This window comes from Brachyistius frenatus, unplaced genomic scaffold (genome assembly GCF_029030835.1).
Source record: "Brachyistius frenatus isolate BFR_SWC_R1_liver_20210118 unplaced genomic scaffold, ASM2903083v1 Contig_83, whole genome shotgun sequence".
Taxonomy (NCBI): domain Eukaryota; kingdom Metazoa; phylum Chordata; class Actinopteri; family Embiotocidae; genus Brachyistius; species Brachyistius frenatus.
Window position 1 is genome coordinate 436,623 of NW_027210682.1, and position 27,883 is coordinate 464,505.

The 27,883-nt window shown below is 41.8% G+C and overlaps 1 protein-coding gene across 1 annotated transcript; it reads right to left on the reverse strand.

Moving 5' to 3' along the window:
* Positions 1-667: 667 nt before the first annotated feature.
* On the reverse strand, positions 668-22,490 carry pip5k1bb (phosphatidylinositol-4-phosphate 5-kinase, type I, beta b). The gene is made up of 14 exons (XM_069709398.1): positions 22,397-22,490; positions 22,225-22,293; positions 21,435-21,565; positions 18,473-18,590; positions 15,334-15,486; positions 14,531-14,830; positions 8,053-8,255; positions 7,392-7,475; positions 6,472-6,520; positions 6,256-6,340; positions 5,082-5,240; positions 3,607-3,733; positions 1,168-1,291; positions 668-978 (listed from the first exon to the last, which is right to left on the reverse strand). Exons 2-14 carry the CDS (start codon positions 22,291-22,293, stop codon positions 976-978), a joined length of 1,605 nt encoding a protein of 534 aa, XP_069565499.1. The 5' UTR covers positions 22,397-22,490; the 3' UTR covers positions 668-975.
* Between the last annotated feature and the right edge of the window lie 5,393 nt (positions 22,491-27,883).

Here is a 27,883-nt window from a genome sequence, read left to right on the forward strand (position 1 = left end):
ATCAAAAATGAGCTACAATATTCCTTCATTGTCTCTGTACATGTATCAATGACAAACAGGTGTGCATTTGTAAAGTAAAAAGGAAAAAAAAAAAAAGTGCATGTTCACACATCAAAATCTGGCTTATGTCAGGTAGCCCCACCCGCCTAAGCAACATCCTCAGGAAAAAAAAAAAATTCTTACAGTCATCATAACCAACGTCAAAAGTGCCGTTTATCAAGAGCACGTGTGCCGTCTGTCTGCTCTGTGCTTCCTCCCGGATCCAGTAACTGTCTTTTCCTCACGTCACTTTACAGCAGCTCTTCATGCAGGGCTTCAGGTCCCTGTCGGGGCAGCTCGGATTATCAACCCGGAGAGGGAAAAGTTGGCCACTTTCACCACATCAGTCCGTGTTTGGCCGTCAGAATCAAGTTTGTTCACGGGAGTCTTTCTCGCCCGTGTTGGCTGTTCATTATCGGGGACAAAAGTCGCCATCGTGAGATCACTGTAAACATTTCTCGTCAGCGACTAATGCAGCTGTAAATTTCATTTCTCTCTGATCAGCAGAAAAGAAAAAGAAAAAAACCATTTAAAAGAAATGTGTGACGTGTCTCAACCCTCCTCGTCCGTGTGTATAGTGAATGTTTCGAGGCCATGAAAAAGGTACATGTATAAAAAATTTAAAAAAAAACAAAACGTAATGGCGCTGCATTGATGCACGCTCTAAAAACCCAAAACTCAGTTCAGCCTGATGTTCAGCACATTACGCGATACATCACACGGCTCCTGCAGGTGTCCATTGCTGTGACTTTGTTGGGGTTTTTATTTTAGTCCATCAACCCGGGGAATCTCAGTATTCTTATGTGTTGGCGAGTGGCAACATGGATCTAGCAGCATTGAAAGTGGAGTAACAAACGCCAGCCTGGCCTGTCCAGTGGAGTGCGGCGATTGTCTTATGCTTGGCAGGAGGAAGTGAAGGTTGTAAAGCTGCTCTTTTCACTGTCGAGGAAAGAAAAGAGGGAAGATTAATGAGGTAATTTGGGCCTTTTTTTTGTTTTTTTTTCTAAACGCGAACAAGCTAAATAAATAAAAGGCACAGATAAACAGTATCCAAGCACCTCAACACAACTAAACAAGTCCCAAACTCCAAAGAATAACCACAATTAAATAAATTACTCAACAACTCACCAAGTAAACATCAAGAATGGATCCGTCGTCATTTTCTATGTCCACATCCATGGTGCTCTGCTCTGACGTGAGGCAGATTGCGCTGTCCTCCAGGGTAAACGTGGAACTCGATGCAACGTCATCTCTGAAACAGAAAAACATACTTGCATGTTAATCGTAGACAGCCTTGAGAGTTTATTGTCTGGGTTGAAGGTAGTTTTAAGTAAAGCAGGTGTATAAATAGTGCTGGAAAACTGAAGAAAAACATACTCTCACATGACTGACAGCAAAGATATGGGAGTAACTAGATACATGTAACGCAGTTATGTAATAAACAGTGCTTTAAAATCAAAACATTGTAATCTTAATTCAAGTTATATGATTTTTTTTTGTTGTTGTTGTTGTTTTGTATAAAATCAGTGTGGAGTACTGTTTTGAGGTTTAAAATGCCTAGTTTAACTTTAAGTTTTTAGCACTTTTTCAGCCCAGTAAAAACATGAGAAAAGTAATCAAATATAATGTTGTTTACATTATGTTAATGAAGTAATTAAAAGTGTTACATTATTTATTATATTTTTAACAGGGTAACTAGTACTCTGTAACCTTTGAAATTTCATGAGTAATCTTCCCAACCCTGCATGTAGCATAAAAGACTGAAATGAACTTCAGAAGTGGATACACATCTAAAAATTATAAACTTTGATTTCTGCTTGGGAGACGATAATCACAAGCTCATAGTCCAACTTTTGGAGGATATCATTTTCATAAATTTTTCTTTTCATAACAGGAATATTAACAGAAACTGTAACATGGAAAACCCAAGTGGCAGAAAACGATGAGCCTGGGGTTATGTCTGGCTCAAGAGCAGCCTACAGAGACATCACCTGCTCAAAAAAAAGACCTCTAGGATCCAAACCCAAAACTATACTTTTGTCCCTGTGCAGACATGTTAACTTCTCTCAGAAATTCCTGGCAGTAATGTGAAGAAACATGAAAAAAAAAAAAAAAAACGTATTAAAAGTGAATAAGAAGCATAAAACTAGCAGCATATACACTTCCTCAGTGATAAAATAGAAAGTGCTGCGAGACTGTATCCACACCTGAATCGAAGATAAAGATTCAGATGTAACTTCACCATGAGGAGACAGATATTCATTCTGCCCTTTATTTGTTTTTTACAGTTCTGTTTCCACCACTATGGGGCAGCGTGGCAGCCGTTTTCCTTGCGTGCATATCAGCTGACTCCCTGATAAATTCAGGAATGTGTGTTTAACCTTTTATGACGCATGACATTTTATGAGTAACTATGTTTTGTGTAAAGTCAATCCAGGTGGAGAGAGTAGCAGGAAATAGTTGGGTGAGGAGATACTGGTAAACAAACAAACGACGACAAAAATCCACTGACAGATCACAACACGGAGTTGACCAGCTGTCAGACGGGGATAATTGTTGGGTGATATATGGTCTCCACTGCACCGCTTGTCCTCTTTTGTCACAGTCTTTGTGCAGCATAATGGCACCAAGTAAGACTGTGTCAAAGCTGCTGTTTAAGTATGCATGAAAACAGTTGATAGAACAATGTCAGGGCAGCAGCAGGTGACCGATGAGGGGACAAGACTGGGCAAGTCGCACAATGGAGCCTCAGAGAGCGAGCTGAACCCGACACTGCCGGGACAGGAGGAGAGGTGAAAGATGGAAAACACGCAAAGGGCAGAGGACGAAGCATAACTGTCCACTAAAAGAGCGTAATAAAACCTGTTAATGGAAAACTTTAATTGTAAACTATTAACTATTAGTGAACGCTGCACCATTAAAACATCATAAAAAAATATATATCGGTCACACTATTTAAAACCTTTCTGCCCAAAGCCAAAACTAATATCTCTTTTCATGGAAACTTTCATACTTCTGGCACATCTCTTCAGAAAATCAAAGAGATCAACGGTGCCCACCATCACAGCATTCATCTTATGATTGTACTGTCCATATGTTGTGGAGGGTGTGTGTGTGTGTGTGTGTGTGTGTGTGTGTGTGTGTGTGTGTGTGTGTGTGTGTGTGTGTGTGTGTGTGTGTGTGTGTGTGTGTGTGTGTGTGTGTGTGTGTGTGTGTCTACTGGATGCATGTTGCCAAGCCAGTTGAGTCACCTGCTCCATGACGCACATCACCAATAAGACCATGTAATGTAACAGCAGAGGTGGCAACAACGTGGGAGAGTGTGTGTGTGTGTGTGTGTGTGTGTGTGTGTGTGTGTGTGTGTGTGTGTGTGTGTGTGTGTGTGTGTGTGTGTGTGTGTGTGTGTGTGTGTGTGTGTGTGTGTGCGTCTTCCCTCTCGTCCCCAAGGCCGTATTTGTGTACAGTAACCGCACGTCATGGTTTTAAGGTGATAAAAGTACACATTTCAGTATGATGTAATGAAAGCAGCCAGAGAGAGGAACAAGGAAACCAGAGTAGACAGTGTACCTCTCTTCTGTTTGGTTTTCCACGTTTACAAAGATGGAGGAGGTAGAGATGGTTCCCATGGAGGAGTCCTCGTAGAAGGACGGGTTGGCAGGGACCAGATCAGGACGCAGATACGAACCGAACACAGCTGAGGAGAGAAGATTCACATACATGAGACGTCGACATCGGAAAACAAGTGGCCATTTTCCCATTTCCTATCTTATTGTCTGAAACCTTGCTGTCTGTTAAAAATCATCATCTTTCAAACTCTCGGAACAAACTGAGGTGAGACTTCTCTGACTTTTGAAACCCTCTTCAGATCCACACATTTTGATAATACACTGTAAAATCACTGGAGCTCCCCTTTGAGAATGTACACATGGCCATGATTTCCCGGGACACTAAAATGCCCCATTAGTTGATCAATATGATCGATGCAGAGCTGTACGACTGTATTGATAAAAATGTAAATCTGACACCAGTCATCGACCGGTGGAAAAGAGAAAGACTTTTTCCTCTAATTTTTTTAGGACTTCAAATTTTAAACAAACCGACTGGCAGACACAAGGCAAGGAATGAGAATTAATTGATTAGATGGTTCTAATAAAACTGACATATTATCAGTCTCTCCCTTCAGACTAAACTCTTGAGACTGATTTATTGATCAGACAGAGCGAGTCAGGAAGTGTAGTGTGTCGCATCACAGCTGGAGATACCGGTGGGAGAGCGCTCGGTTGTAAAGGGAATGAGGACACATGACCTAATCACTTCTCTTTCTGCTCCACATCCATGCACACACCCTTGTTTCTTGTGTCGTGGCTTCGGCGAACACTCCTTCATCATCGAACACAAAGGTCAGAGGCAGCTGGTGAATCGTCGTCAGCACGTTCACCGTCTATTACTCATCTGACTCATACACCTTCTTGTACCAGGATGTAGATCGTGAACATTAGCGAGATTACCATGGGGGTGGGGAGGAGCTAAAACTACTCTGGTTTACACATGACCTATGGACACACACATACAGTATCTGGAGGGACGCTTATAACAAGCTAGCCTCTGTTTTCTTTCCATCAAGGACGAGCACTGTATCAACCGGTGACAGCTGCCTCCCTGGGGTAAAGCTGAGAGGACAACATTTTTATGGCTGAATGCAAGTGGCTGTTTATGGGCCTGAAGTGGTTCTGAAATGCTGTTATACGCCACAGAAAACTGGACTGGGAGGTGACCGAGGATGAAAAAGGAAGATGAGAAGAAAGTTTGGAGAGAAACATGGTAAGGATGGAAAGTGTGTTTATGATTTAAAAAAAAAAAAAAAAAAAAAAAATCTGTCAGGTTCTGAGTTTCAAACAATCCCATTAATGATTCAGGAACTTGTATGAGTATCTCTGACTGCTGTCAAACATCCAACATAACTTTACAGACATAAACTGCTTCACTGTGAACTACAAGTAGTCCCGGTCAGTGAGGTCTTCCTGAAAACATGTTTTATGTACCTTGTCCGTCCAGACTCGCCAGGCTGCGGGCTCCTCCCAGTCTGTCCCTCCTGTCCTCCTCGTTCCTCTCATCTGCCTGCGATGAAAGGATCTCCTGTGAAGACGACTTCAGAGCAGGGATGGAAGTGCGAGTCCTCTTTGAAGGGGAGAATCGAATTGCTGCCCAGCAAAAAGGAGCATATATGAGTCAGATACAGGAAAGACATGAGAGAGGTTCGGGGAAGCAAGAGGCAGAAGGAGAGGAGGACATAATCGGTGAAGAAGCGGTTACCCTGACTGAAGCAATGTTCACACACAAAGAAACTCCAATGCTATGCCTCCAAAATTAGCAGTTAAGTTATTAAACTGTTCAAATGCTCAATGAGGGTTACACAAGTGTCCCCTAAGCCATCCTTATTTGCCTCCCAAGCAGGGCAAGAACTGAGATCCTTTCCCATCATCTCCTTCTGACAGGACTTGGCAGTAGTTAACACAGCACACATAAATCCTCAAATCATTGCCTCAGTCTTTCAAATTCCACGCGGGGTCCTGCGTGGTTGCATAACATTTTGTTGCTTATTTAATTGTTAGTTTGAAAACAGCTTCTTGGCTTCCCCTACAGCCACATCCGTGACACTAAGAATAAATATGACAGTTTGAAATGTTGGTGGCAAACATTTCAGAGGATCAATCGGTCTGTCAAAAATCAATCGGCTCCGCATGCTTGAATTCTGCAGTTAGACGGGCATTCACGAGGAAAATTGACGTCATCTTTACTGGACTAAACTGAGCTTTTTCTATCCACTTCACTGGCGTGTAATTTTGTTATTGCCGTGTTTTTGTTTCTTGGTTTCTGGATTGTCACATCACAAAATCTGTTTTTGTATGACCTCGTGACATGATTTGTTTACGCATGATCAACATGAAATCTTTCATTTTAAAAGAACAAAAGTTAAATGTTGTTTAAGTCACGAGAGAGGGAGGAAAGTACAAGGAAACAATATACCAGTTAATATTTCAGTAAACAGAAGAGAGTCATTCATCTTAATTATGTTGCACACAATCACCGCGTAATACACAATAAAAACTGCCTCCAGATTCACTCTCATTATCAGGCCAGGATTTACTACTTTCCACTTCAAATTGATTTCCCTTCGTTAGTTTGCATGAGTGACTGATAAACCTGCAGACTTACGCTGAGTCTTCCTGAAGACCCGTGTGCTCATGAACTTGAGGAAGCGGCTGGCGTAAAACCCCGGCCGGTGAACCGAGACGGAGTCCTGGGGACAAGCGAGAGAAAATGCCGGGCTTTTATCAGACAGCCACCGGTAGGACTTGAGGAGGATGTGGACAAATAAAAGGCTCATTCATAGAAGCAGCAGTGTCAGATTTGAACAGACTATCAACTTACGCCATCGTACACCAGGGCTTTCCACGAGTGTTCCAACTTTTTAATGAACCTGGAGAGAAACAAAACAAGAAGCAGCCTTGTCACAAATGTATCTGCTCATACAGAAAACGTCCTCTTCATACTTGAGAAAATCTGAGATACTTCCTCTTTTTCCCTCGGTTCACCACAAACTGAGGTTACTTTACATCATTTTAGCAGAAAATAAAATGTATGCAACATTTAGTCTTCAAAGTTTGTCTCTGAGTGAGGCAAGCAACCAGAGATAAGGAAGGATGAGTGCACACAAACTGGGCCTATTCATGGTTCCTGACCCGGTCTCACCTCACCCACACAGTATACATCTAATGCCTCGACCCACTGGGCTGACGAAGATTTATTTCATGCTTTTAAATTTCCCCAGTTTTAAAAGCTGATGGACCGAAAGGTTTCCTCCTCTGCTACACGACTCTCTTGCTCTCGGGACAAATAATCAATGTGTAAATAAAGAAGACTGATAGATCACCATGTCCATTTGAATGATGTTAGATAGAGAAACAGTCTTGAGTGCTAATAAGCGTCTTGTAGCTTTTTCCATTAGTGCAAAGAGACCATTGAACATTAGAGGTCATGCTGCAAGACAAGCATCAATCAAAGCCCTTCAATTATGCCACGCTGTCATACCAAGTTATTAAGTATATCATTAACTGCTTTAGCTTCTTTACAGGCTATTGATGACCTGTTTTATTTCTCAGAAATGAAGAGGAACATTTCTACACTGGCAGCCACATCTGCAGATCGTCTGACTCTCAACAGATTTCATGGCCACAAAGGTCAACAGACTGATCCTTTTTCCAGTTATTAGTAGTAGCAAGAGAACACCGACATTGGAAATAAAATAAAGGAGATACAGTGGGTTTACTTAATCTCATAAAGATCAGTACCTGTATGACTGCAGAATATCTATGATGCCCAGGAAGATGAGCAGCTTTTCGTCCTTGTGTGTTTTGGCAGGGATGCCACCCATTCTGCAAGAGAGAAAAAAAAAAAAAACACAAACCTGCTGTCAACAAAAACGGCTACTGTTCCTCTGCAATGCTTGAAATGCTGTTCAAATAAAGGCAACGTGCCACCGCACTTTCACAAGCATTTGTCAAAGAGGCACTTGGAGTATTTACATTCATGTGTATTGCTGTAAATACACAGAATAGGGAGCGTGTTTGTATTTGTGTATCTATGGATATGTGAGAGCCTGACTGTGTGTGCGCTGTTGGTATATGGTTGTATGTGTGTGTGTGTGTGTGTGTGTGTGTGTGTGTGTGTGTGTGTGTGTGTGTGTGTGTGTGTGTGTGTGTGTGTGTGTGTGTGTGTGTGTGTGTGTGTGTGTGTGTGTGTGAGAAAAAGTGGAGATTAAGAGAGAGACAGAGGCGGAGTGTGTATGCCCAAATATGTGTGCAAAATATGTGTGTGTGTGTGTGTGTGTGTGTGTGTGTGTGTGTGTGTGTGTGTGTGTGTGTGTGTGTGTGTGTGTGTGTGTGTGTGTGTGTGTGTGTGTGTGCGTGTGTGCGTGTGCGTGCGTGCGCGTGTCCAGCCGAGCCAGCTCACGTGTCATCTGTGGTGAGGGCTTCAGCAGCCTTGCCGTCTCCTTGGATGGACTCCATGGCGGTGGAGTAAAGCACCCTCTGACCTACAGGTCTCCTCCCGTCGCCCCCTGCCTGGCCCGGCTCGCCTCCGTCTCTCTGGCTTTGGTCCAGGACGTGCACACCCAGCAGCAGGCTGTAGTCCATAATCTTGAAACTCTCCAGTACCTTTTGTAAATCACAAGAAATGTAGGTTTAACGAGATGAGTCCAATCTGGAAGCGCCTTGATTGTAATAACAGGACATTTCAAGGACCTCCTGCTGATTATTGTCCTAGTCTACCACCAGAAGGGGTGCTCTCCCTTCCGCTACCTGACAGTAAACACAGAGACTTTATGAACTGTTTTGAAAACCCTTTTTTTTTTTCTCCCTCCCAAACCACTTTCATCACCCAAGACCACTTTCGTGCCTCAAAGACGAGAATGCTTGCAAAAGGAAATCTGTGTTTAACCCACTGAGCTAAACAAACAAGGTGTTTCTCCACAGCGGGCCAAGTGTTACACATTGACCTGTCTGAGGAGCTTTTTGCCCAGTTTCCCAGAGACTCTCTGACTTCATGGTTTAAAGTGCTTGAGGACAGCAGTCTTATGGAGAGACAAGGTTAGAGAGGGAGGTGGGAGCTTGATCTGAGAAAGGGATCAGGGTCTTTGCTATGTAGCCGGGCTTATCTAATGAACAGCACTGGAAAAACGGATATTGCACTCGTTTGAACGTCCTTCCTTGAAGCTATTTACTTCTGCAAATAATGTTGTCAGAGAAGTAACAGTCTAAAATTCATGTAGCTTGTCAAATCCCCCGTAATTAATCTCCTCCTTCCTCAACAGCTCTAATGTGTGAACATACTGTATGTGTGGATTGGATGAAAAACCACAAAGAGGACACTGATTTGGAAAGGTCTGTCTAAAGACAAAAGTGTGAAAAAAACAAACACTGACAAAAAAAAAACCGATACATTTTTTTTTATCATTATAGTCTTGGTCATTCAAGTCCATAAATAACACATTCTTGTGCTGAATAGGATTGAAAGCAATGAAAACAAAATTCTGATGTAATCAAAAAGAGCTGTGACCCAGAATCCAGAGAAAGCTGGACTGTTATATGTAGCTTACCCGTTTTCAGTGCATGTTCAAAGATGGTATTATTGTTAGTTGTAAATCCGGTTTGCATCTACAATTGGAACAACTGTTAAAAGTCATAGTCACACACACATGCACGAAAACACACAAACACAAAACGGACTTAATGACGGACTCAAATAAACAATGGGGCTTTTGTCTGAGCTTTGCCTTTTCCATATCAACAATTTACATCCCCTCACTCAAACTCCCCCAGGCTATTCAAACAGCAGCCATTTTGAATAGAGCCATAGACACCATGCTGCCTACAGAAAGCCATTACAGTGTGTCCCGGCCCGGCTTTCCCCAGCAAACAATCAACTGTTACAGCAGAGAGAAAGCTGCTGAGTTTCTACGATATTTGCACCAAAGCTTCCTTTGGATTGTGAAACATATTGTCAGAGTAAAATATTACTGATCCTCAGAGGAGTGATAGTCCAGTGTTTGGGTCTCTCCTCTGAGCATCCTGCTCGCTGCTCTCATTTCAAGCACAGCTCAGTTTTCTTATAGTAAATGGGACAGACTAATACTCTACTAACACTCCTGCAGGAAGTGAGCTTTGTCACAGCGTTCTCTGATCCTCCACAAACCTCTGATGTTTTTTAGTAAATTCCACCCTCAAGCACTCCTCCACCCATCTTCCTGTGTGCCAGTAAGGCTGTGGAGCTCCCCACAGCGCTGGCTAACATGTCCCACTTCGCTGTAGCAGTAATACACTGCAGGCTCTTAAGTCTGAGCGTGTCTCCTGAAAACACAGAGCACACAGCCGATTACCTTTGTGGCCGAGCTAGAGCACTGATTTAGAGTACACACTGACTATACAGTTACAATCACTGCAATGCTCCTGCTACAGTATGCATGCATAATTCATGAGTACAACCTGCTCCCTCATGACACAACACACATGGCCTTTCATTTTGCAAGTTGTGCAGGTTTTTCAGAATACATGGACTTTCGTTAATTTGTTTTCACTAATTAAGTGCAGTACCACGAAATCTCTACATTTGTCTTCTTAATTAGAAATTTCTTTGTTTTCATTACAAGCTTTTATTGCAGGTCTGTTGTATTCAATAATAAGATTGGGTGATGCAGAAGCACCTAATAAACTGAAAACCCAGTGAAAACACATCCTATCTGCATACTGTTATCTGGTGAGCAAAATTATGCACAATGTTACACAGTTAACAATTTAAATGTCTCCTGGGTGCCTCTCATTGGAGGTTTTCTGGGCACGTTTAACTGGTAGGAGACCGAGGGGTAGACCAAGAACATGGAGGGATTATTTATCTCATCTGGCCGGGTCATTTTCAGGATCCCCCGGGGAAAAACTGAAAAACGTCAAAAAAAAAAAAAAAAAAAAAAAATGCTGGGCAGAGGGACATCTGGGCTAACAACCTGCTGCCAAAGCGATCTGACCCAACATAAGCGTCACAAAATGGATGGATGGATTGAAAAAACATTTGGTATAAAGACCTCTGTCAAGCTAACATTATTGTTAACAATTTGAGTTATTCTCCGAGTTTGAGTTTCATCTTCTCAAATGTTTTCTTACTCTACTGTCGGCTTGTTGTCACAGGGATCACATGTCTGAGAAGAGAGGAACGGTGCAGTAAATGCTTGTTTATTATCGTCTACACTGACTCACTCATTACTGTCCATGTACCAAGCATGCATGCCTGCACTGACAGAATCTTTCCAATTCTGAACTTTGTATCTGAAATTAAAGGACTATTATTTCATAAATACTCAATCCGACCTCCAAATTATCTCCAAACTTTTGGCCAGACACAGCACGTTTTTGACAGCAATGAAGTCGTCATCCTGGAGAAGACTTCATTGCTGTCAAAAACGTGCTGTGAACAAAACTCTGACGGTTTGACATCAGCAGCAGCGTCACTGTCATTGTTATGTTTGTCTCAGTGATGGCTGCTGCTCAGTCACTATAATACAACAGGGATGGTTTTCTCTACTACAAACCACACATGCAGTCAGCAACAGACTGGTACACACAGTCTACAATAAACCCTCTCTGTCTCACTCTCTGTACAGTAGAGTTCAACATCAATTATTAATGCCTCATGTTGTTTTGGCATTTGGGGAGTATCAGAGTAATGGAGAGGAGACTTAAAAGGAAGAGAGCACACCCTGCATTTCTCCTAGAAGTGTCCGATGTAGCAGAAATAGCTGATTCTCCTGAACGCATTGCTGAAATTCCTCTTCGTCTTCTGCTTTCAACTCAACCCTGATCTCTCACATTCCTATGAAACAAAAATCGGAGTGTTCCAAACTCAGGAAAAACAGCTGAAATTTATTTTTTCAAGAGCTCCCACCACCTGTACTACTGTAGGACAACAATCCCTTCCACACCCCTCACTCCCTGTTGCTTGTCTTCTGCCGACCCTTCCTCTGTGTTTTGGTGCACAGCCTCTCCTGGGGTGACAGGGTTAGCTGCTTACTCATGGAAATAGACAGAAATTCTGCTTAGAGGGCACTTTGCTTAGGAGGCGAACACAGGAAGCTGTGACAATAACAAACTGTACAGTAGAGTCTCCAACAGCGGCTGCTAAACAGTCTCACTCAGTATATACACACATACACGCGCACACGCGCACACACACACACACACACACACACACACACACACACACACACACACACACACACACACACACACACACACACACACACACACACACAGTGCATGTCTGTGGTACGTTTGGGGAAACTTGTAAATGTGTGTGTGCTGCCAGGTTAAACATTAAGAAAGCACTGACTTAGCAAGAGGGGAGGATGTCAATCTGGCCGCAGTCTGCTTGAGAAAACATTAAAAAGAAAACATTGAGAAAGTCAGCATGTTGGTTAATGATGATGAGAAATGCCGTAACCTGACGAGATCATATGAAGTCCCTCTGAATTCATGGAAATCTCACTCTGAATCAACATCACAAAACCCTGGTTTGCCCCAAAGCTTGTGATCGACATACTGTTTGACTTAAAAGGTGGAAAAGCAACAGCTGTTCACACTTGTTTGCACACCTTTCCTGCACAGATAGACCAAAACGAGAAACAATAAACTACAGATGTTGTGGCAGCACTGGAAAATTTACAATAAAGTCATGACATTTTGTGTGTAGATTTAAATTTGTTTTTCGATAACACACAAGGGAGAGGACACGAGACAAAAGATGACACGCGTGCGCTGTTATCTAACGGGTTAACTAAATACAACTGCAGCATCACACTATTCATTACCTCTAATTCTTTTCCATACGCCAATCAATCAGTGTTTGGCGATAAAACCATCAAGGAAGTTATATTCCCACATACAAAACCTTTTAACATTTGAGCTGAAACTGATGTAACGGAAGTCATTAAGTCATTAGCTGAATGGTGCCATGCAAGGGTGCCAGGTCTGGAGGGTTGGCCTGGCTCAGCAGGAACTGTGCCACAAAGTCTTTCTTCCTGGTCTCTGGCCGTGGTTCCAGGTTAAAGATCAGATCATAAACCCTTTGGAGGAGTACAAATGGGATTACAAAATGGCTGTAAACCCCATTATCGGCCAACGGCTGTGACAGTAAAAAAAAAAAAAAACTTAAATCGCAGCGAGGAAGTCATATTGTTGTCACCGATAAAGTTTTCCCAAGAGGCCGTTTACCTTGTAGGAATGGCTCTGCACATTAAATCCAGCTATATGTTTAGTTATGAAAGCTAAAAGATTGATTTTCCAGTTTCACAATGACTATGTCACTGTATGAATCTTAAGTTTTACTGTTTATGAATCCATATGTGCACTTTTTTCATTTCTACCACCTAAGTGTGGTTTAGATATATTCAGTACAGCTCCCACTAAACTAGAATTAAATAAACTATATAGATTAAAAAGCAGTAAATCACAATGAAGGAACAGCTTCACACATATGCCTCCTCAAAGTTTTTATAAAACATATTTTACTTCAAGAAAGCAGCTTGGCTCACATTAAGGCATTTAATAAAAGTAAACCCTGCATGTGCTATTCCTCATTCTACCAGCACTACATTTGTAATTCTAGTAATTATTATCATTGTGTTATGGTGTATTTTTGTGACTTCAACAAATAGAAACTTATTTTGACTCAGAAACACCTTTGAACGCCGACAAAGAACCCAAGGTTTAGTTATAGTGAATCCTGTAAAATGAGTCTGTGTCCAATAATTGAGAATGGCCATATGATAAAGAAATTAAAAAAAGTTTAATATAGAAGCAATTGTTTTAAGAGGAGCCAAGGTTTTTTGGTTGTTGTTTATTGCAGAGGAGAGAGGACAAGCAAATCAGCAGCAGCAATTCAGCACATCTGTGTCTTTTGCTTTCAAAGCCTGGAGGCTTGTTATTTGCTATCAATTGTTGTCTGCAAACACATCAGCAAAATCAGAAAATGTATTGTACTTGGTCTTTCAGTCTCCAAAACATGGCTGTTTTCACTTCTCTACACTAATGCAATGTAGATAGACAAAGTAATATGAAAATAAAGTGTGGGATTTATTTCAGATAGATATTTTTCACTATAGAGTGTTTGTTTTTACAATGGCTCTGAAAGCTGGGAAATACTGTTCATGTCTCCTATTACACTGGCACTATGCTCCTCCAGCAGACAATCTCCCGGCCTCTGCATTTAAATAGAGAAGAATGCCAACCTTTACACTGGAAGACTATGTTTGGACTGAGCTTGGAGTCTCTCATGCTACCAGGATCCTGTCTTAATCACATTCAGTGTTTGGAGAGCTGTCATGTACTGAAACACAGACATGCAGGGAAGGGGGAACAGAGACCCGGGGCCAACTGAGAGTTTAAACTGAACACACAGTGGGAAAACAGTGCTTTCCCCCTCTTTGGCAAACACATGGAAAATTCTCTTTTCAAAACATTTTGTCTCATCGGAGATGCAAACACACTATCCTGAATTGGATGTGGTTCGTATGTTGGTCAGTTACAGGAATGAGAGGTCACTGACATCCCGTCAGCAGCTATGTCCCAGTACTTCCCAAGTTCAAAGGAATCTCATCTAAGAAATCACATGACATAATGTCCATATGCGGCTTCGCGGCACACAGGTCAACAAGTTTCAGCAAAGTGTTGAAGACATGAAAATTCAGTGGAAATGGCTTTTTTAAGGAAAGGATTGTTAATAAAATAAAAATAAAAATCATCTGATCCTTGACCTTACCTTCTTTGTTACACAGCTTCCTCATAATATATAGCAGTGAGCTTCCTCTTGTGGTGTGACTTTGACTTTTCTAAGCAAGTACAGACATTGACAAGCATGAGAACATTTCTCAGATAAAACCACCTACCCGACAATCTCTCTGCAGCGTCTTCATGAGGTTGTTGTACGTCTCTGCATCAAAGTAAACCCCCTCCTCGTGCATGTCCTGGAAGTCCAGATCTTTGTAGGTCGGACAGGCCTTCTCTCGCTCTTTCCTGGACGCTCGTCTCTTGTAGGTGGATCCCTTCAGGTCATACTTGTAGTGCATTTTGACCGAGCGAGGCAGCACATTGTTCATCACCACCAGGCGGATGTTGATGCCTCCAGACTGGATACAGTAGAGGCCGTAAAACTTAGGCAGCAGCGTGCGTGGATTCTGGTTCAAGTTCTGTGGATTTAAATATAGAATGTCGTCACACTGAAGTGAACAGATTCGATATACAGAGATAGAGTTTCAAAGACTTCTTAATATATTAATGAGTGAGATAAAAGGAAATAGTTTTGTTCTTAATTAGTGGGTGATTGGACTTTAACATGAGTTCACACAATGCTGATTTAGCCTATCACACCAGATAAAAGTATTTTAAATCTTGTGTCTGGTGAGACCACCAACTGTAATGCATTTTATGTCCCCCAGCAATAAGTGCTTTGCCAGAGTTGAGGGAGGAGCAACCGCTGCGACTGTAGCGATAGAGAGGATATACTGTCTATGGTTGATGCCTTATAGCTCGAGATAATGAGAACGTTCACTGTATCTTATTTAGGCCACTTAAACACCTCAGGAGTGAGCTGTTCAAATGTAACACTGAGTGGGTTTTAGACACACATTGAACATTTGCAGATGAAATTTTGCCACCTCACTTGGTGCTCAAGTGACATTACGTTTCTCACCATGTAGTATCCAGGCAGCAACCTCTGGAGAAACTTGGCCTCTTTGTGCTGGACAGTTTTGATGATGAACTCATCGTCGCTGGTTAGGTAGAAGAGAGAGCCACTGACCCCCGGGTTGGCCAGCTCAATCAGAGGCTCATTTACCAGGGAGTACTGGAGAAGGAAAAACATAAATAAAGCACTGTAACTTTTCAAATGTAACACTGGTCAGACTTCACTTTGTTTGTATCCAAACAAAAGCAGTTTTAAACACATAAACTACTTACAGAAGAAAACAAAAAAAATACTCTTCAAAGCCTATATGGAAAATGTATTAAATAAAGATGGACCACCACAGATATCTTTTGTTTATTTATTGCTCGAAGAACTAAATGGTATAAGTCTTCGCTGGGCTTCAGCAATTTTAATTTGAGTCTTGAGATTTAAAAGCCCCCCAATTTCTTTTCAAACACCGTTTTTATTCTAGTGGCTTCATACACTATCCAGTCAAAAATATACACCACAACAAAGTCAATTTACACCTTGGCATCCATTATCTATAACCGCTGTATCCTGAACAGGGTCCTGAACACCATGTTACTAACCAACCCATGTTAAATCTCCTGTCAGCATCACCGACCAAAAGAGCTGGCAAAGGAACTTAAAGTTGGTCCGCAGAGGCTGCACTGCTGCTTATTGTTCCGTGTGTGTGTGTGTGTGTGTGTGTGTGTGTGTGTGTGTGTACACGTGTGTACGTGTGTGTGTGTGTGTGTGTGTAGGATGGGTCAATATCCTCAGGTGGATCAAAAAAGCTCTTCTCTCCATACAGCCATAAGAGCACGAATGAGGTCAGACTCAGATAATGGTCAGTGAGGTCAAAATTCACCTCAAAGGTATAGGATGGGGTTGAGGTCAAGACTCTGGCCAGGCCAGTCAAGTTTCTCCATATTTAAAAAAAAAATAAAAATAAAATTCTTTACAAACCACAATATCAGCATTTGTTTTATTGTTCCATTAATTGAAGAAATGATAGTTCTGCTTCTCATCAGTCAAGTGTTGATCTGTTTGCCTAACTTGATCAGAGTCTGTGGACATTTGAGCTTTGCTGCTAAGAAACAGGCAAACAAACCAGCCAACATGGACAGAAACATGAGCTCTTCGGCTGAGGGTAATAGGAGCAATTACTGCCTGTGCTGTGTCTAAAAAAAAACACACACACAACACAACAGATCGAGAGCCTTCATCCCAAAGTGGCACTCAACGCGTGAGGGACAGCCTGTGAGAGCAGCCGACTGTATTGAAGTGTTAGATGTTAATCAGTGCGTTATGAGAGCAACATGTTCAGAGAGGAGGAGAAACACTGGAGGCATCTGCACTCCCTCTCCAGAGACTCTTCCGCAGTCACGTTGAGTTACAAGCACAAACACATCTGCAGTTTATTGCATTTGCATTCAGGAAACTGTGCATGTGTGTGCGTTCTCTCGTTTAATTAGACTCTGCTGTTTGACTTCCGTCTGAATGAATTCATCCTCACCTCAAGGACATCAATCATGAGCACATTGTCTCTGCTGTTGTGTGCCTTACAGTGTGCCATCCTCCCTCCACTGCCTTGAAGTGGCATTTCATCTCCGACTCTCTTTTGTCTTTCACTTATGCAGAAACAAATTTGGCATTTAAAAACAAGAATGCAGCTGGTTGGGCTCATGAAAGACTGTGAGGCAGACGGAAAATAGGAAAACGGCGTCATAACAGGATAAAGCCCGAACAAGAACACAAAGTCCAATTTTGTTCGAAGCAATATGTAGAGTAGCATTGAATAGCTACACTGGTGAGCAGTATGAAATGAATTAGGAAAATGACATGAAACAGTTTTTAATGCACCTTGTGAGTAAAATAGACTTCCAAGACCTCTGAAAAATGTTTCACAGACAAAAATCACATGTAAATGGAAAAACAAACAAACATGAAAATGGTTCTTTTGAAAAATCAGAAACCCTTCAAACACATGAGATTATGGGAAATCTTCTGATAGGAATTCACAGAATCAACAGCTGATTTCATTCAGTACTGTGGTCTGATTATAGCTGTCATAATGAGGGTGCACTCTGTCACTAGGTCCACTATCTTCACCGCCCCAATGTTTTGGCTTGACCGCATCCTCTCATGGTGTGCAGCATTACCTGCCCACTACTAATAAACATGTCGGATTCTATTACATTTAAGCATGCACTGAGGTGAAAGCATTCAGTCGTTAGGGAAGTAATTCAACAGGGAGACAACCAACAGGCTATTGTCTCTTCTTTATGAGACCACTGTTGTTTTTAAATCTATTTTTGACTCGTTTACATGAGGGAACAAAATCAGTCTTGGATGACAAATCCACAAAGTATTAGAGTCTATTGGAGCGAGAGGATTTTTGGTACAAGCCCTTAGTGGCCCTCAGTGGTATTGCACTTCAAGGCTCTTCCACGTTGACTTTTCAGACGCCGAATCTAGGTACAATTTTATGTACAGTCTATGGTTTCAATACAGTTGATTATGTCACGCTAATGGCATTTTAAAAAAAACAAACACTTATTTGCGTTCTTGCCGAGAGTAAAATAAGAAGATTTATAGGATGATAATAATAACAACAGGTGGTATCATATCATATCTGTCCTGTAAAGATAAAGCTACAGCAACCATCAGCTGAGCTTATAATAGAGTCTGGACACAGACTCACTAATTAACACACTCACTAATTAACACAATATACTGTGTTTGGTTTCTTTAATCTGCACAACAAATGTAAAAAGAGCAATTTTCCAGGGCATGATATGAGGGTATTATTTCTTTACTAGGTACAGTAATGAGCCGTTTGAAGTCCCTGCAAATAAGCATATTTCCTAAAATATGGAATTAGTCCTTCATTTTTTAAATGGCTAAAACTTCAACCTATAGTAGGTGAGTTTAATCTGATGTTTAATAGTGTCTGACTTTAGTAGAACTGTGTGCGCACTTCATTCAATTTGACCCCTAAACTTCTGACCCACAACCACAGCTGCAGGACTCTGCGTGAATCCATTGGTGAGAAAGCAGAACAGAACATGAAAACTGAGTTATGAGTGTTAACACGTGCAGGTGGAACAAATAGTGGTCACAGACGGGTTTTTACTCTTACCAGGTAGTCATCCGGTTTGATGCCGAACAGATCTCTGAAGTAGCGGAAGGCCAGCGGGGCATACGTCTTGAAGCGGAAGTCGGGATAGTGATGTGCTGGAGTCAGGTTGCTTCCCTCACTGGTTTGTGTGATGAATAAAGTAGCCCCCGAAGGAAAACAAAAACAAAGAAGAAAACCTTTAACATTATAGAAGTGAAACGTATCAGTGTCCCAGCAAGGACACAGGCAGCACCAGGGGAAAAGTGAACCGTAACACCTTCTGTAATCTTTGTGCTTGCATAACTAGGCTATTGACTCCCGGTAAGTTTATCGCTGGGCCCTTGAAATTTGCTCCTTTTATGCATGAATGGGTGTCAGTAAAGTTATCTATGGGAACCCAGATTTACCAGCATTGTGTTGACAATCAGGCCTGTATAGAGTTCTTCGCCTGGAGACCAAAGTGGCTCTGATTACTGGGTCCAAACAATACCAAACAACACAGGTAAAAAAAAAGGACTGGCAAAACGGTAAATAAAAAAAATAAAAACATAACATGTACAATAATCAACATTTTGTTGCCTTGACGAGACAACAAGACGTTCTTAAGCGGGCTTTGACAAAGACTGACCGTTTTTGTAACCAGCCTAACCTGTGTTCCAGGGGACCATAAAATTGGCGTAAGTACGTCTGATAGGGTTAGAGTGAGTCAGTGTTGAGTCTTTCATCAAATTTACTCCCACTGGAATCAGTTTTGTTGACCCTAAATGTAGAAGTAGGTTAATAAAGGTTTTCGTTTTCCAGGGCACGTCTAAATCTGGTTACTATGATGGTGTTCTGGGTAAGGAGGCTTCTGTGTTGTTGTTTCCTGCAGGCGCTACATTCAATAATGGGATCCAGGCAACAGTCAGACCCTGTAACACTATACCTGTGATTATTCTGCAAGGAAATTTGACTGCTTTGTTCAGTGTGCGAGGGCAACAACAATTATCTGTCATCAATGACTGACAGTCCATGACGGTAAAATTGCAGAGAAAACATTTGGCAACACACAGCACCTGGAAATGTTTCCTTCAATCTAATCAGGGAGCCAACTGAAAGATGTGTGCTGGATGTTAATATGGAGTGAAAAAACAGAAAACTGTGTGTGTGTGTGTGTGTGTGTGTGTGTGTGTGTGTGTGTGTGTGTGTGTGTGTGTGTGTGTGTGTGTGTGTGTGTGTGTGTGTGTGTGTGTGTGTGTGTGTGTGTGTGTGTGTGTGTGTGTGTGTGTGTGTGTGTGTGTGTGTGTGTGTGTGTGTGTGTGTGTGTGTGTGTCAAAGTGATCTGCGACATCTCCACCCATTCAAAACTTGACTGACAGAACAAACAACTGCAGGAGAAAAACTCCTGAGAAGAAAAACAACATCAAGAGGAGGATGAGCGTAAGAAGAGTGGTGAGAGGGAGGGAGGTAATAAAAGCATCTGAGAGCCATCTCCATCACTCAGTCGCTCTCTCAGGATAGTCTGTCAGAGGGGAGAAAAAAAAGAGAAGGGGTTGTCTTTGTGTGCTATTACGGAAGAGAAGAGAAAAGAAACACTAAGAGAAAGCAGGAGAATAAAGAGGGAAATGATTATGTCAGATACCTGACGTAAGATATCCATTTTCCCTCAGCACTGATTGTCTTTTGTTTGTTGCGTTGTGTAATTTTCTTTTTTCTTAACTACATAGACTTGCTTTTTTTTATTATTATTATTTCAGATGGCTTCCCTGCCCTGCAGACAACCAAAACTTTTCATTTAATTTCAGCGTTATGTTTGTTGATATTTAGGGTGATGCAATAAGCACACTTTAAACTACACTTCAGTGTCTCAATGAACTACAGCAGGTTTTTAACACTCATCGAGTGCAGGGCCTTTATCAAAACATGAGTTTTGTTTGGGCTGTTGCTGAGAAGCATGACAGTAAAAGTTCAGTGTGCGTGCCAAGACCCGGGTTTGCATAAACCCTATTGAGTTTGCATATCCTGGTGCAGCTTCTCAAATGTAAACCACAAAGTATTTCCTGATAGGACTCTTAAATCTCTACCTGACGCTTCGAAGTTTAAATCAATCTCAGGTGATCCATGTATCTGGCAACAGACAGAAAAACAACTAGTGAACACCTTCTGCTTGATTTTTTGACGTTTGCACGTTTTTCTAGTTGCTCATTGTTTTAAATATAAAGGAAACACTTCATAACACTAGTCTATACCAAATAATAAGATCTTCTCATATGATTGTTAGAACAGATACAGTGTCTGTCAGATGATCCACTGTGTGTTATGTGGATACACGAGTCACACTTTCAAAGAATTGCTTTAGATTATATGAAATGTTTCTTTAAAATGATGATGTAATTATGAAGACAGCCTGCGATGACAGAGTGGCCACACACTGACGTATGCTTTGCACTGTGGCTGTAAGAGGCACACAGTAAACTGATTTCACAGTTCTTGGCAGGATAATCCACAAGAATAGTTTTATCCCTGCATCCCGACCTACACTAGCAAAATTCACTTTGTTGATAAATGATGATGGTGGCAGTTTGGGGTAGTAGCATAATTTCTTTGGACTGGATGTCTGGTGCCTGCAGTTTCCACTGAGCAAGATTCATAATTTTCTTAATACAAGACCCAGACTTAGAATATTTTAGCGGGCAGACAGGAAAAGCTTGGTCTTTCCATTCATTCACTTTGCAGAAAGGAAACTGTTAGAGCCAGAGAGCAGCCTATTACCACCTACATATAATCTGTTTTTATGAAGCAGCTCTCTGATTCATGAGCTCCTGAACATGAATAACCTTGATCTTGTGCAAAAGTCTAGCTGCCATTCTGATGACAATGCAAAAACCTTCGCTGCACAAATCACTCCCATGTTGAGAGGGCGCTTTTGAAAATGTATAGATCACAAAGGAGGTCTTGCTGTGTGTAAGTATGAGCGTGTGGCTTGACATTGTGTAGCACTGGCCTGGGCAGAAAGACACTCTCCACCACATAGAAGTCTTGCATAAGCACGTCTCTGTCAGGCTTGGAGGTGAGGTTGCCCACTGTGTAGCCAATGCCGAGCTGAATGGCCCCCTTCAAGGCCGATGACGTGGTCTTGACGGAAAAATGGAAGAGAAAACATCATATTAGCCTGGTTGCAGCACACTGTCACTGCTTTTCCAACTACATATACAATTTTATGAAAATATGAAGGATTGAACAGTAAAATATGCACAAAGATGATGACCGAGAGTCAAATTTAACAGGTTATTTAACAGTTTTAATGTGTGACCAAGTAGATGAAATCAAAAGCATAAAGCAAGACCATTCAGAGGTTCTGGGTAGTACAAACCTAAAGACTAATTTCCACACAAACACATCAAACTGAAAACAGCTCTTCCAGGCTGGAACACAAACCTGCTACTATTCTTGCTGCCCGTGTAGTCGTCACAAAAACACCTTTGACTTTTTAGTCCCAACCTGAACAGAGGTAGCTCCTGTAGAGACCCTTTTAACGGTTACATCTTAAGAACTGCTGCCATAAGCATTGACGTCTGAAGTTAAAAAAAAAAAAAAAAAGTAAAGAAAACACGACCATCATTTGACTGATCTCTGGCAAATGGCCCTGGCAGGGGTCAGGACATTATGTGCTGCAGAAGGACATTTTAACAGTGGCATCCCAAAATATATGTTCTGGGACCAGGTTTATATTCACCATAGGAGGGAAATAAAACCAAACACAGTCAGACCTTTGTATGAATTGTCTGCTTTACCTTCTTGTATGTTTTCTCTCTGCTTGTGCTCCTCGGCCCTCCCATCCCATTTTCTGTTGTGGTTGACATCTGAAAGAAACGCAAAGTTAATAGATAGAACAAATGGGACATAATCCAAATGAAAGATTAGTATAAAATCTTATTGTTTGAGAGGTGAAGGGCAGAAACTTACATTGCTTAATGAAAAGCTGTGCCTGACAAACAGTAATCAGGGCAACAGCTCTTGATTGTCAGGTTGAGCAATCATCAGGAGTTATCGGGGACCCACTGCAGGAGGACGCGTGCACAAAGAGACACAATTAAAAAATAAATACATAAAACAGGGAAAAGAAATGCTCACAGACACTGCATTACAGTAAGTGAAGCTGCTCTGAAGTTAAGATATGACAAACTGAGTACGGGAGGGAACATGTCCACCAGCAAAGACTCCTTAATTAACCGCGATACACTTGTGTGCCTTTCAGTTTGAGGCCATTTTAATGGCATCACTTTCCTCTTAATCTCTGCATGATAGGAGAGGCAATTTTGCTTTGACAGTCACTCACGACTCGTGAAATGTATGTACTGTATGTGTGTAGTCATCCAACTTCTCCCTATTAGAGTCCTTTTTTGGAGAAACAATACTTACTTGCCTCTCACTTAAACATAGAAAGTACACTATACTTTAAAATGTACTTTCACCTTTCTTATTTTCATCATTCCTGGCTCTATTTCCATTTTTCCTTCCATGTTCCAGGCTTTATGATTGCAGAATAACACCTCATAAAAGGAGCGAAGCTGCAGAGAGAGAGAGAGAGAGAGAGAGAGACAGACAGACAGTGTGTGTGTGTGTGTGTGTGTGTGTGAGAGAGAGAGAGAGAGAGAGAGAGAGAGAGAGAGAGAGAGAGAGAGAGAGAGAGAGAGAGAGAGAGAGAGAGAGAGAGAGAGAGAGAGAGAGAGAGAGAGAGAGAGAATGAGGTGTAGGCCTGGAAGCAAACTGCTGGCACTGCCCAGCTTACAGCACAACTAAGTCCTTACTGAGGCACAAAACACCAGTCTGTCTTGTTCCCACATATGTTCTCCATGGATTTTACTGTACCACTCCCCGTCTGTCCTTCTCCCTTCTCCAAATTTGTCTTTCTCTTTTGCGGCCTCACTCCCCAGAGAAAACATGGCAGAGGGACATGAGGTTATTGAAACTGTGCCTCAGTGTTTGTCTTCTGAGTGAGCAGGAAAGACAGTGAGGGAGAAGTGAGGAGTAAGGGCTTAATAGAGACACTGACAACATTTGGACTTCATCTGACAAGCTCTGGCAAGCCTGCAGTCACCACACCACCTGCATTTAAATGCACCTGCAGGTCTCAGAGCCTCGACTATTACACAATGTCTTTTTGCTTCATAAGCGCTTGCAGTGCCATGTCCTCCAGTCACATTTTCTGAGACCAGCAATCACATCAAACCAGAATCTATTTCACCCAGAATGAACACCTCTCAAAAGATGGTCAATCATCACTCAGAAACTTTACACTTTTATTTTGAAAGTCCTTCAACCAGATACACATTGTTTACATATTACTTGTGAATTAAAAGCCAAAAATATGTTGCAGACTTGTTAAAAAATAGTCTTTAAATGAAAGAATGTGTTCTTAGAAGAAAACATGTTCACGTGCTCCGATTTAGATATTAAAAGAATGTAGCAGACACTAAGTGCTTATCTCCAGACTGAGTCCTTATCTGTGCACCAGCTCTTCTGTTGCTACAAACACAGTGACAACACCAAATACAATGTGGCTGGAGGGACACCTCCCAGCCACAGCCATTTGTCTTTGGTTTGGGTCTTTGCATCATTTATATCTTTTTTATGATGTTTTATGATAATATCCTGTCTTTCTTTTGAAGAAACGTAAGCACGTATGCTCACACAAAACTCACTGATTCATCCCGAATGAAAAGATAATATCTGTCACATGACTTTAACCAAAATGGAGACAAAATAAAACCCTGTAATTGATCCCGAGCTGTGTCGTAGAAGAGAATCTGTGTAATGAGGTGTTGATCCACCTGCACTATTACACTGTATGACTGGCTATGAGCTCTGAACCTCAGGAATGTTAATAAGCCTGCAGGCAGGCCTGTCTGGCTCTCAGCTCAGCCCTGGCCTGAGTGTCAATGTCAAAATGAATTGTGTGGACCTCTCTCACTCTCCCTCGCTCTCACCTGACCCCACAAACCAGTACTCTAACAGACCATTTCCAGAACAATCCATGAGAGGCCCACAGCTGCAGTGAACAACAGCAGGTCCCTTGTTCACCTCTCAACAAAAGAGAGACAGACAGATGGATGGACACATGGATAAAATGGATGGATGATCCAAATCTGCCAAGTCTTACCACTGTCATACAGTCCCTTTGCAAACACCACTAGCACACAGGGATATAAGAAGGAAAGTAGGAGAGTCGTAGTACACTGTTACACATATGAAAAAAAACACTTTGAAAGTCACAATTGCATTAACGTGTCCTGCAAATACAAAAAGGTATGTTTGTTGAATCAATGCCTCTGGCAGAGAGAGAATGTGGGTGTTTGTGGTCTGGATGAGAACCAGAGGGCATGATCCATCTGATCAATAAAAAGGAAACTCTGTACTTGAAAGTCTAAATCTGAATGAAAACCACTCGGAATCGGCTCATGCAGAGGGGATGAGTTGTGGGTAGTTTTTCGGTGCCTTTGTGAAAGTCAAAGCAAGGTCAGAATTCACATGGTGTCGACCTGAGAGAAATTTCAAAGGAATGAGGTTAAATTACACTCAAGGTCGAGCTCCAAACTAACAAATAAACTGCACTAAAACAAGAAACTGTCCAGTGAAGATGTGAAACACCTGCAAAGTTTCCTGGCAAAAACTGTTCAGCTCTTACTGTGACTTTGTCAAAACCCAGACTTGGTCAACAATGTACTTTTAATGCACTTTATCTTTCCTATTTGTGAAGCATTTTGTGAGTTCCGTTATGAAAGGTGCAAAAAAAACGTTGCTTACTTACCTCTTCTTCTCCTCTCCATTAGCCTCTCTGTTCCTAAACAACTCTATTCCCACTCGTCTGCACGCCCTTGTCAGAGACGCTACCACCCTTCAAACAAACACACTTGAGTACAGATCAAACACTGGCTCTCGATCCATATCTCCTCCATAGTTTCAGGGTTACTACCAAGGATGGCCTTCCTGTGGAAGTGAAATAGCCCTGGCAAGAACAATATGTTGCTGAGAGTAGAAATGGGCTGTCTGGTGTGATGATTATGCAGATCGAATAAATCTGGAGTCAAAAAGTTTAAGTAGCTGTGGTAATATTGCCTCAACAATGACAGTGAGCAAACAGACCGATCAACACATCCACAACCACACAGCACATGCGTGTAGGAAAAGATATTTTATCTCTACCAATAGAATGATCTGGCTTGCGGTATGGGATAAAAATCGGAACACTTTCTCACAGGGTAGCACAATTTCTTTCAAACCATCCGACAGTGACATCAGGGTTAAGAGGTATTCAGTTAAGGAGGTTTCTGTCACCCATACACAGATACCAAATATAGGTTTCCTTTTACTCTGTTTTGCTTCAGTCCCCAGATACTATTGGATTACTGCAGCAGATTGGAGACATAATGGAGAATCAATAGCAGAGCAGCAATGCAGGGCGCTGAGGACTGGACTACTGGGCTTTCATGACCCCCACAATCCCCGACTGAGATGTTAGATAAGCGCAGAGATCTGGATTTGGACGGATACAATCAGGAAGATGCACGGGGAGTCAGCTTAGCTTAGCCTGAAGGGAATCGGCTTCATCAACTTAAATGCTCTCATCCTTGACTAGGGCTCATGGAAACTCACAAAAACGTGTTAAATTTTACTGTTGTTTCATCTTTTATCAAATACAAAAATACTCAATATTCACAAATCATGTTCTGCATGGTAAAACACACTGAAATAAAATGCACTACTACGTGAAGTAAAATATCCACTTCCCCAAACATGCTGATTATCCCAAGGCTGTATGTATATGTGCTGTGGGTAATGATTCCTTTCTGATATCTTGAGTAAATCACATGCCTGGAAAATAGACAGAGAATGTAAGGGCTCCCCTCCATCACACACATAGAAATATGTTCTATAAATGACATTAAGAAACAAATGATATGTAGTCCACCATAAAAACATATAGATTGAACACGTGGACATTTAAGAAATGACGCCGTATTCATGCACGAAGAATGTTTTTCCCCATAGTCATATAATGAGACAGGAAAACGAGGAGACAAAGACAACATTTACACCAGATAAAGCTGTAAAACAGCATGCAGGTATTATTTCTGATTGTTTTTGGCGTGCTCTGTTCCATATTTCATATCGCCTCTGGAGGTGTATTTGTTTTCATCATCCTTTTGGAGGATGAGCTGTGATGCAGATTCAGAGTAAACTCTGCCTTTGAACAGCAGACAGTATGCAGCGCTGGAGAGCTTGTATGTGTGCAAGTGTGCTTCTGGACATGTGTGTGAAGAGGCTACATGTCTAAATGAGATTCAAAGTCAGAAGTCACACGAGAAGCCCACGAGGGGTGACTGGTTGGTTTGACAAAAGTAACTTTTATTGGTATCACTATGTGAATGTGGCCAAAGGGGCAGCACCAAATGAAAAGACTAGGCAACTACCTAAAGAGTTTAGTCTGATGCTTGGCAAAGAATATCAGTATGTAGCATGTACAGTGGGGCAAAAAAGTATTTAGTCAGCCACCAATTGTGCAAGTTCTCCCACTTAACAAGATGAGAGACGCCTGTAATTTTCATCATAGGTACACTTCAACTATGAGAGACAGAATGGGGGGAACGAATCCAGGAAATCACATTGTAGGATTTTTAATGAATTAATTGGTAAATTCCTCGGTAAAATAAGTATTTGGTCACCTACAAACAAGCAAGATTTCTGGCTCTCACAGACCTGTAACAACTTCTTTAAGAGGCTCCTCCGTCCTCCACTCGTTATCTGTATTAATGACACCTGTTTGAACTTGTTATCAGTATAAAAGACACCTGTCCACAACCTCAAACAGTCACACTCCAAACTCCACTATGGCCAAGACCAAAGAGCTGTCAAAGGACACCAGAAACAAAATTGTAGACCTGCACCAGGCTGGGAAGACTGAATCTGCAATAGGTAAGCAGCTTGGTGTGAAGAAATCAACTGTGGGAGCAATTATTAGAAAATGGAAGACATACAAGACCACTGATAATCTCCCTCGATCTGGGGCTCCACGCAAGATCTCACCCCGTGGGGCCAAAATGATCACAAGAACGGTGAACAAAAATCCCAGAACCACACGGGGGGACCTGGTGAATGACCTGCAGAGAGCTGGGACCAAAGTAACAAAGGCTACCATCAGTAACACACTACGCCGCCAGGGACTCAAATCCTGCAGTGCCAGACGTGTCCCCCTGCTTCAGCCAGTACATGTCCACACCCGTCTGAAGTTTGCTCGAGAGCATTTGGATGATCCAGAAGAGGATTGGGAGAATGTCATATGGTCAGATGAAACCAAAATAGAACTTTTTGGTAAAAACTCAACTCGTCGTGTTTGGAGGAGAAAGAATGCCGAGTTGCATCCAAAGAACACCATACCTACTGTGAAGCATG